Genomic DNA, 10,187 nt, shown 5'->3' on the forward strand with positions numbered 1-10,187 from the left:
GTGCGCGGGGCGGGGGCAGCGCAGGCGCGGGCGGCGAGGCCGGAGGGGCCGGTGCGGCACGTGCCCCGCGGGGCGGCGGCGGGAGGCGGTGGCGGCCGCGGCTGAGGTGCGGGGAACGGGAACGGGAACGGGAACGGGAACGGGAGCGGGCCGGGAGCGAGGCGGCACGGCACGGCACGGCAGCAGCCGACTGCCGCCCAGGAGCGCGGGTGGCGGCCACGCCGCGCTTCCCAAGCCGTGTGGCCCGGCCACCCCTCAGCGCTACCGCTCGGCGGGGCCCGGCCGAGACGGGTCTGCAGCTGCGGGGAGCGGGATGGAGCGGCGGGGTCCCGCAGGGGAAAGGAGGGGGATCGGGAACGCAGCCTGCGCCACGTATCGGCGTGGGGGCGGTACGGGGGTCACCGGTGCCGGGGTTGGGGTGGTGGGTGCAGGGGTACTGGTTTCTCCGTTCGGTTGATGGGTTTGGGGGTTATCGGTCCCGGGTTTGGGGGATGGGTTCGGGGGTTATCGGTCCCGGGTTTGGGGGATGGGTTCGGGGGTTAGCGGTTCCGGGTTTGGGGGATGGATTCGGGGGTTACTGGTCCCAGGTTTAGGGGATGGGTTCGGGGGTTAGCGGTGCCGGGTTTGGGGGATGGGGTCGGGGGTTAGCGGTCCCGGGTTTGGGGGATGGGTTCGGGGGTTACCGGTTCCCCGTTGGGGTGGCGGATGCAGGGTTTGCTGGTTCCCGGGGTGCTGATCTCCCCTGCGCTCAGGGAGGGTGACGAGCTCTCGCCCGTGCCGCACCGAGCTGCTCACCCTGTCTGTCAGTGAGTGCACTCGTGTGCTTCGCTTCGGCCTTCCAAGGGCTGCTTCCAGCCTGTAAATTAAGATAATCTTCTTGTAGTCCTAGAGTTGTGCTTCTATGGGAAGGAAGAGGCTCCTGACCACTCGCCAAAATGGTGGTTTTCACATGCAATGCGTGTGGAGAAGCCGTGAAGAAAGCACAGGTTGAAAAGCATGTGAACATCTGCAGAAACTGTCAGTGCCTGTCTTGCATGGATTGTGGCAAGGATTTCTGGTATGTAAAGAATGGGAAATAACCTTGCTCACTCTGCAGACTCGCTTGCTCACTCTTGTCACAAATGCAAGAGATGCAAGTCAGAAATTTTCACTGAAAGCTGTGGCATGACAGAAATGCCTGTGGTCTTACAAGCATGTACTTCAAGCACATCACGTTTTAGTAATTTAAGCATTGACAGTAATAAGGTTTAAATGATCCATTCATTTAAATAATCTATTACTTCAGCTTGTTGGTTGGCTAAGTGTTGCATAGTTTGAGGAGTGAAGCATTTCAGTGACCTGTGGTTAAAAATCTCTTACATTCAGGGGTGATGACTATAAGGAACACATCAAGTGCGTAAGTGAAGACCAGAAATATGGTGGGAAAGGCTTTGAAGCCAAAGCTAGCAAAGGAGATGCTAAACAGCAGGAGTGGATTCAGGTATGGTTTTTACTGTAAACACCTGCAGTAACTATTGTCTGTAATTATAAAAGACAGAAAAGAACCTATACTGGCTCAAGCCAGAGATCTCTTTTTACCAATATCCCCAGCTGTCTTCTGGCATTTCCTTGATAGGTCTGTGTTTATCCTGGTAAGAAATGTGTCTTTTGTTTAAAATCTATCTTTTACTGGTTTGATTCACTGTAATATTTCCAACTGCATACAAAGAGACATTGGTAGTTGTCCATCCTTTTCATGCCATTTGTGCTTTTGTAGGCCTCGTCAGGCATCCCTCCCCATCTCATATTCTTTGTTCAAGGCTCAAAAAATCCTACCCTGCTCAGTTGTTCTTCATATGTAAATTATATCTTTGGTCTTCTAAAATCTTCCCACTCTACTGTATGCTTGTGAAATGCTGTTCAAGATATAAGAGAACCATAGATTTATCACGTGTCATAATTATGTTTTCTGTGTCCTTTATTCCTTTCTAAGTGCTTTTTGTCAGTTAATATGCTTTTGGATGTTGTTTTTTTTGTTTAGTTTTTTTACCCTGCTGCTGATCATTGTGCTGGCATTTTCATGGAATTGGCTATTTTAACCCTGAGATATTGTATCTAAGTTCCAATGGTCAACTAAATCCTGCCATTTTAGATGTGAAATTAGAATTGCTTTTCCTTTTCTTCTTGCTTTGAGTGAATTTGTGTTGAAGGCATTTCACCTTTTTATTACCTAGTCACTCATTTTCTTAAGATCTTTCTGGAATCCTCATAGTCCTCGTCCTGAATAGCTTCATATCATTGGGAAAATTTTCTGTCCTCTTGTCAGGTATTTTGTAAATATGTTGAACAGGAGAAGCTCCAGCATGAATAGAAATATCTCCTGCTCTTTCTGTCTTACACAAGAATCTCTTATGAGTTTCCTTCAAAGGTTTTTGGAAGGACCTCAAACACATTTAAAACCCCATTAGTAGTAAGTTAGATCACATTTATGCACGGAATTGTTATTTCTGTCATGTAGAACACATCCTAAGAAGGTGCGAAGCTGCATGCATACTTGAAGCATGTTATGAATACCATTAAAGTCAGAGATGAGTGCTCTTGTTGAGATTGAACACTGTTTGAGGACATTTGTAAAGGCAGCATGATGAGAGTGTTGGTGCTTATGAACATTGGTAGCCTGCCTCAATAGTAAATGATTCTTATGTAGAAGGATGAAGGATTAGCAGTCACCTTTTTCTGACAGTCTTAACATATTCACAAAGCCTTTCAGTCACCAGATCTTCAGAAGTACAGGAAGGCTCTGCAGTGTCCAGTGGCTGCACTCTCTAAGTATTGGGAAGCCTGGACCCTTTTTCCCCTCACAGGCAGCAGTGCTGTTCAAGGGACTCCCAGGAGGCCCTGGTCTAATCTCTCTTCTCTCATGCTGACACCCGTAGCACAGGAATATCCAGAGCTGTCATGTAGGGATAAATGCTTGTTGAAGCTGGCACTCCTGCCAAAAGAAATGCATGTTAGCTGTGGCATCAAAAGTAAGCCTGGTTTTTCATAATTAACTCCAAAACCAAAAAGTTGCTTTCCTTAATGCAGGTCTTTTTCATGCTGCAAGAATTCCTTCTGCGATACAGTTCCTTTAGTTTGAAATGTTTTTATTACAGTTTGTAACTTATTCATCAGAATGCACTGGTGAGCAGTCCTGCTTATGTCTGCTTACTGCATAGGTATAAATGTTTATATAGGTAATTTTGACACATTAAATGAGCTGTGATAGAGCCAAAGGTCAGTGTTTTTCTCATGTGTTTTGAGCATTTCCTATGAGCAGACAATACCAGCTGCAGGGGCTGGGTGATTTCTCCCTAGTGTATTTCAGACTTGCACACCTGACATGTACCATTTGATCCTTATGCTGCTTTGCTGATTAATTCTGTTTTTCTTCATTCAGAAAATTCATGAGGTAATGAAGAAGCCAAACATAACCCCCAAAGTGCGGAACATTCTGGAGCAAATGCGTGCCTTTGATAACATTCCAAGAAAAAAAGTAAAGTTTCAGGTATGTTTTAATAGAGATTTGCAGTAATCTGTGCAGTGAGCATAAAAATAGACTTTTTTAGGGAATGCCACTCTTTTAACAAAGGTGGGACAAATTGTTTATGTGGGCATTTGTACAGATTGTGTAATAACTGAATTTCAAAGAGACAGTGGTTGTAAAATACGTTTATTTGCTAGAAAGGACTCTTGGTCTACCAGTTGAATTAGTTAGTAAGCCAGAGACTTACCTTTTGAGCTTAATCTCCATATGTAAGTTTGCTCTGTTTTCAATTTTCTTTTTTACTATTTGATATTTCTATTGAATGCCCAAATTCTTATACATACTTTCAGAAATTTCTTATTTCTTTGGTCTTGTTTTTTCCTGAAAGCAAGGTCTTGTTTTGAGGGTTTTCCTGTTACTCAGTATTCTGATTGAATCTCCTGCTCTGCATGCTTCACTAAAGTAAATTACAGATGTGAGGAATTTACTGTGTGTAAAGAATTTCATTAAAAGTGAAGAATTACTCACAAACAGGCCTTTTTCCCTCCCCTCACCTCTGTTCTCTGCCTCAGATTGTGAGGCTGAGAGAGGATCAGGCTTGCTTCCAAAGCACTCAAATAGAACTTAATAGAGCTGTGGTGAAATTGCTGGTAGCAAGCTGAGGGTTAGACTATTTCCCTATAGGATTAATGTTCTGAGGAGGAAAAATGGTATTTTCCAGAAGCCTCTCTTTTTGGTAAGATACATTGCAGTGGAAGATCAAAAAATTTTGCAGTTCATTGTTCCAATTTACTAATGCAACTTTCCTAGGGTTCTTATTGCAATGCAAAAATCTTTACATTACATTTAATATTGAATTCCACATTTCAAAAAGTTCATCTCTTGCATATAGTGTGAACAGCATAATTTACTGCTATATTTTCATTTTCACCAGGAACACCTGCAATAACCCAAACTACTTTGAAATGTTTGCATTGAACTATTTGCTTAAATTATACTTTCTTGTAATAAAGTAAGGTATCCATTTAGGAGCGTGACCATATGTCCAGTACACAAATAAGATCAGATCATTAATGTTTTAACTCATGGGAACAGTCAGAAGATTTGGTGGGACCTTAACATAGCCATTTGTATCAAAAAGCTTCAGGATTATCTTTTGTATATATTTACCATTTGGGCAGCAATTGAGATATATGGTGTAGCCTCCTAACAGTTCCTAGACATTACGTGAAACAATTTAGCAAGGAGGCTTGAGAGATTTAATAGGAGTAACCTCTAACCAGATCTTATCAAAAGCAGTGATTCAAATCTTAAATGAAAAATAAAAAACAAGAACCAGTTATATAGTAATGAAGAAATAAAACCAGAGCATGTTTTCAGTTATTATTGTTTTTTCTATGTACAGAATTGGATCAAGAACAGTTTGAGAATTAATGACAGCAATTTGCAAGATCAGGTGTGGGATGTTTTCTCAGAAGCAACCAGAAACGTAAGTTCACCTGGAGGTACATTATAAAATGGGAATGCGCTCCAAAATATTTGAAGGAAAACCTTTCAGACTCCCTCTGTAGATGTTAGTGGAAACATTGTCTCTCACAGTCCAATAGATTATGTTATGATGCAGTATTTCTTGACTAAATGGTTAATTTGTGGAACAGAGAGCTGTTACTCAAGTAGTTGTTCGTACTGAGTAGGTTGTGATTGAAAACTTGGACATGGTGGCACGATTGTGCCATGATAATCAGAAGGCTAATTTATGCTAGTGGTACATAAAAAAGGGGAAAAGCACTGCCTTTATCTTTGTTCCAGTCTTTTATCACACAATAAGATGGAATAAGACATCTTTCAGAGTATATTGGTCTCAAAATTTTCTGTATTGGAGTGAGAAATTAACAAGCACATAGTTTGCCTATTTCATTAGTGGGGAGAGAAATCCTCCAGTTTGTGGCGCAAGTTCCTCCCGTTCCTTTGTCCAAATTGTGGACTCACTCTGACCTTTTGCCAGTGCCTAATTCTTTGGTATTTCATTACTGGCTTAGTGTGTTTTGGTAGGGTGTTGTTTGTTTGCATCTATTGCTTCTACTTGAAAGCTGTTGGAGAAGCTCATTTCTCAGCTGATGTAAGGATGCTCTCCCCCCTTTCACCCAAATTCTTTTAAGGAAGAGTGTAGGCAAAGCTTTGGCATTAATCCCCTGTTGATGATGCTTTGTATTTCTGATCTGATTCCAATTAAGTTTATTTGCAGTTTTTCTGAGGAATCTAAATATAAGAGCCAGGAAAGAAAGAAACACGTTTACTAAAGGATAGGAACATAACATAAATTCTGGGCACTGAAGTACTGTTTTGCTGGAGCATTAATACTGCGTTTATACAACTTCACTAAAGTCATAAGCAGTGACTTGACTTACACTAATTTATAAAAGGCCTTCAATCTGAAAACCTTGTATTTAAACAAATAAAACAAATGTAAACAATTACACTGTCCGTAGAGCTTAGCATTTAAATAAAGTATATAACACAGAATTTCAATTCACTTTTAAAAATTCTTAAAAAGACCTTATAGATATGATTGGTAAGAGATACCTTGAAGTGTATATACTCAACTGAAATTCTTAAGTAGAATTCAAATTTAATTAAAATAACTCTTTATAAAAATATGTTGGTGTTAAATTGTCGCCCTGATTTTTTAAGATTTTCTAAGCCTTCTGATGTTTACATTCTTGTAACGAACTTTGTCACACACTTTCTGTAAATAACTTATTCTTTTGCATTCTTTTATAGAAGAAATTTGCTGAACCATTAGTTTGTCCATTGGAGAGGTAGCACTTTCACCCTCCAATCCACTGTCACTTTTGAAAATCTATAAATGTTATAGAGTCAGAAAATAAACTTCCCTTTTTACCTTGAGAACAGCAGCGTGTCCACGTCGTGTTATTTCGTGTCTTACAGTGACATTAAATTGGCTTGTATAAAGATCTATTCTCTTTCTAAATAGCTACCCTAACATTTCAGTCATTCACTTGTAGTTATTAAAGTTTAAACTGAACATTAATATTTTCATTAATATATTAATTATTCTACAAGAAAATAATTCTAAGCCCAGGAATATTAAAAGAAAATCAAATATGTTGAAAAAAGAACAATTATAATGGTTTGTTGTCCTAGACACATCCAAGGCAGGGAAGTGGATGGCAAAAGAGATTACTACTCAAGGGCTGTGTATTTGGGAATAAGTTCTGCATCTTGCTGTAGTGTTCTGTTTGTGTAAATTAAAGAGCTGTCACTTCCTTAATTACATTTAACAAATAATTTAAAACACAATACTTGCTTCAACTAGGAATTACATATATTGTAATATAATATTTCTTCTGTGATGTTCATTAGCATTTAGTCTGTTAAGTTAAAAGAATCAGGCACATTATTGCACTGGTGCTGCTTCTCAGGTAACTGGTGACATCTTATGTGAGCAATTTAATTGATTTCAGGGTATCAGTGTTCTGAACAGTTACCAGTGATCTAGTAGAGGGAAGTTACAATGTCAAAAAGCACATGTGAAAACTGTAATTATCTTTCTTTCAACAAAAGATTTCAAATGAAAAAGAACAAGACAAACCACAACAGAAGGAAAAGCAGCAGCCTGCAGAAACTGGGGAAAATACAAAGGCAGAAGAAAATGGAATTACAGACGCAAAAACTGAGAGAAAAAAGAGTAAGAGGGAACGAAAAGAAGAGAGACAAAAGAACAAAAAGAAGGAGAAAAAAGATCTGAAATTGGAAAACCAGGAAGAAGTAAAAAAGAGTAAAAAGTCTAAAAAAGGAAAAGAGAGTGTGGAGGATGAATTTGAAATAAATGGAAACGGCAATCACAGTGAAACAGAAGAGGAAACAAATGTAAAGAAACGCAAACATAAACATGTAGAAGGTATTCATCATACAACTTACAATCATGTTTATTTTGAAGATGCTTTTTCTCAATTCCAAAGCTCAAAAAACTATCTAAGTAGAATTTTAAAGTTGTGCATTAGATATACAAATTAGATTATTTTTCACAACGATTGCACATTTCTTTTATAAAATCTGAACACCACTTTCAAATCTAAACTCAGGTTACAAGAACAAAAACTTCAGACATGTCAGAACTTCTCGTTTTAAATCTTTCTTGTGTATGTTTTGTCCACTTCCATCTCTAGAGGAACCTCATACCAAAACAAAGAGAATGAAAACTGAAAGCATTTCAGAAGACATGGAAACAGAAAACGTCAATGACAATGAAGAAAATGTGGGAACAGATAAAGGTATTCTTAAAGGAATGGTTTAGATTATTACAAAACTACTCTGGAAAAGACCCTAATGCATGATACAAACACAGCTTCTGTAGCAAGCCATGAAATAAATTGTGCCTCAGTATACATGAATGTGTGCACATTCAGTATACACATCTGTTCCAAAGTAGCCTGTGCTACTCTTAACACCTGATAATGAATTACTTCACTAATTGTTGTTTGTGCTGTGCTGGCAGCCTTTGACTATGCTTGATTCCAGTGGACACTGAGGTTTCACCACAGTGGGTCTCTTCCCTGCTGCCATGCACGTTAGACAGCACAACAAAAAGGGTAACAACTCTTAGACCTCTTGGTATCTCTCATATCCCCATTTTTGCTCAGTGAATCATAAATTGGACTTCAGATACGTTGGACCTTAGTTTATGCTTAGATAAACCTACTTCTGCTTATCACCTGTCATACTCTGACTGTGTTTGAACATACAGATCATTTATTTGGAAACTACCAATTAATGACTTCTGAAGGTGGTATGGTCTAATTTGACTGCCTGGGATTTAAGTGTGAAGAGACAGGATCTTAACTATCCCTGCATTATTTAAGAGATCCTGCTTAATAGCTGAAGTGCAGAAGTAAAGTAAAAACAATTCTGACCCCTATTGTTCAAGTACTGTTTTGATTCTTCTTCTCTATTCCATTTCATATTCAGGAACAATGGATGACTTTTATGCTTAAGACACCCTCCTGTTGTAGGGTCAGTAAGGTAACAACTGTTGTGGTAGCCAAACTGATTCCAAAATTAGGAGATTGATGGCTGTTACTAGTAGAGAAGAAGACCCAGATTACCTCCTTTTACTAACAAAGTTGTACACCTAATTATTTTCTAGGTAAATTCAACTGGAAGGGAACCATCAAAGCAGTTCTGAAACAGGCTCCAGACAATGAAATTTCAGTTAAGAAACTAAGAAAAAAGGTACTGTACAATATGTTTTCTAAATCTCCTATGGTCTTCTGAATTTATTTGTGTAATGCTGAAGCTCAGAAAATTCTGGATGGCATAAACAAAAAAAGTTCAACATTTTTTAATGGAATATCAATTAACAGAATGTCAGCTGAAGGACAGGTTTTTTATTGCTTACTGAATTACACAAGAAATTCAGTGCTAGTTCTGAAAAGGAATAATAGCACAATAGCTTCCATGCCACTTTTAATGCTGTAATGCAAGTGTGTTATTGCTTACAATGGAATCATCTTCAAGAACTAAAAACCATTTCTCTGTCTTTATGCAGGTGATAGCTCAATATTATGCAGTAGCTGGTGAACGTCACAAAACAGAAGAGGAGATCCTAGCCATATTCAATAAGAAAGTGAATAACAATCCTAAATTTAGAGTTCTAAAGGACAAAGTGAAACTTGTGAAATAAACAGTTTGCATACTTTTCATAGCTGTTGCATTTTAATCTTGCAGATGGAGTTCAAACTCTTCTGTCAGCTGTACAAATACTATGCATTGGTATAAATTTAAATTGTGTATGTGAAAGCAGAATTTAACTTTTAATACTGGATCCCTCCCCTTTTTCTAGATTTATCACAGAACATTTTCAGATATTTTATTTTTTTGATTTTATGGAAAATGTATATTTTTTGGTACAAGTTTTAAGGGGCATTTAAAGTAATTGCTGTCCTACTGTATTAAAATTCTTCCAGTAATGAATATAATTTATAGGCATGAATGTTTTTCAGGACCTGGGTTGTGTGGCTTTTTGCAGGAACTATTTTCAGAGCAAATAGGATTTTCATATTCAAAAATCCACTATGGAATAAATGTTTTGTTGTGCTAAAATTCAAAATGGTATGGCTGATACCCACTTTATGCACTGTGGATAGTGTAAGCAGCCTTTAATAAACTGTTGATTCTGTGTTATAAAATGCATAAAGTGTCAAATTTGTGTATGCAATATTGCACATTCAGTGAAAATCTAAAGACTGAATTACCTGCATATGTATTGCTACTGAAAGTCTTGATTAGTAATGCAACTGACTTCAATAGAAGTGGTTACATGGACTAAAAGTTGACTGATGAAATAGATTACTTTAAAATATAAGCTTAAATATAATGAATCCTGTCACTTTATAATTGCATAATAAATCCACAAATTATACATCATTTGAGGAGGCTGTTGTATTGCTGTCATCAAAACAATTTAGCTAGGCTAGAAATGTTAGAGATATATAAGAAAGAGAGCTGCCTGGGGAAAGTTACTTGAAGTTTTGTAGGTTTTTACTTAATTGCAACATTACTTCCACGTAGGAAGTTTCCTATTATGATATAATATGTTAAAAACAGCATTATAAAGCACTCAGTCGTATGGTGTCTTTAAAAATTGCTTAGTGAATTCAAG

The 10,187-nt window shown here is 38.5% G+C and overlaps 1 protein-coding gene across 1 annotated transcript; it reads left to right on the forward strand.

The window, feature by feature from the left end:
• Window positions 1-9,952, forward strand: LYAR (Ly1 antibody reactive). The gene is made up of 9 exons (XM_038136090.1): window positions 1-106; window positions 884-1,057; window positions 1,366-1,480; window positions 3,419-3,526; window positions 4,911-4,994; window positions 7,091-7,427; window positions 7,696-7,800; window positions 8,673-8,758; window positions 9,075-9,952. Exons 2-9 carry the CDS (start codon window positions 936-938, stop codon window positions 9,207-9,209), a joined length of 1,092 nt encoding a protein of 363 aa, XP_037992018.1. The 5' UTR covers window positions 1-106; window positions 884-935; the 3' UTR covers window positions 9,210-9,952.
• Window positions 9,953-10,187: the final 235 nt, after the last annotated feature.

The sequence above is a fragment of the Motacilla alba genome, chromosome 4, assembly GCF_015832195.1.
Source record: "Motacilla alba alba isolate MOTALB_02 chromosome 4, Motacilla_alba_V1.0_pri, whole genome shotgun sequence".
Lineage (NCBI taxonomy): Eukaryota > Metazoa > Chordata > Aves > Passeriformes > Motacillidae > Motacilla > Motacilla alba.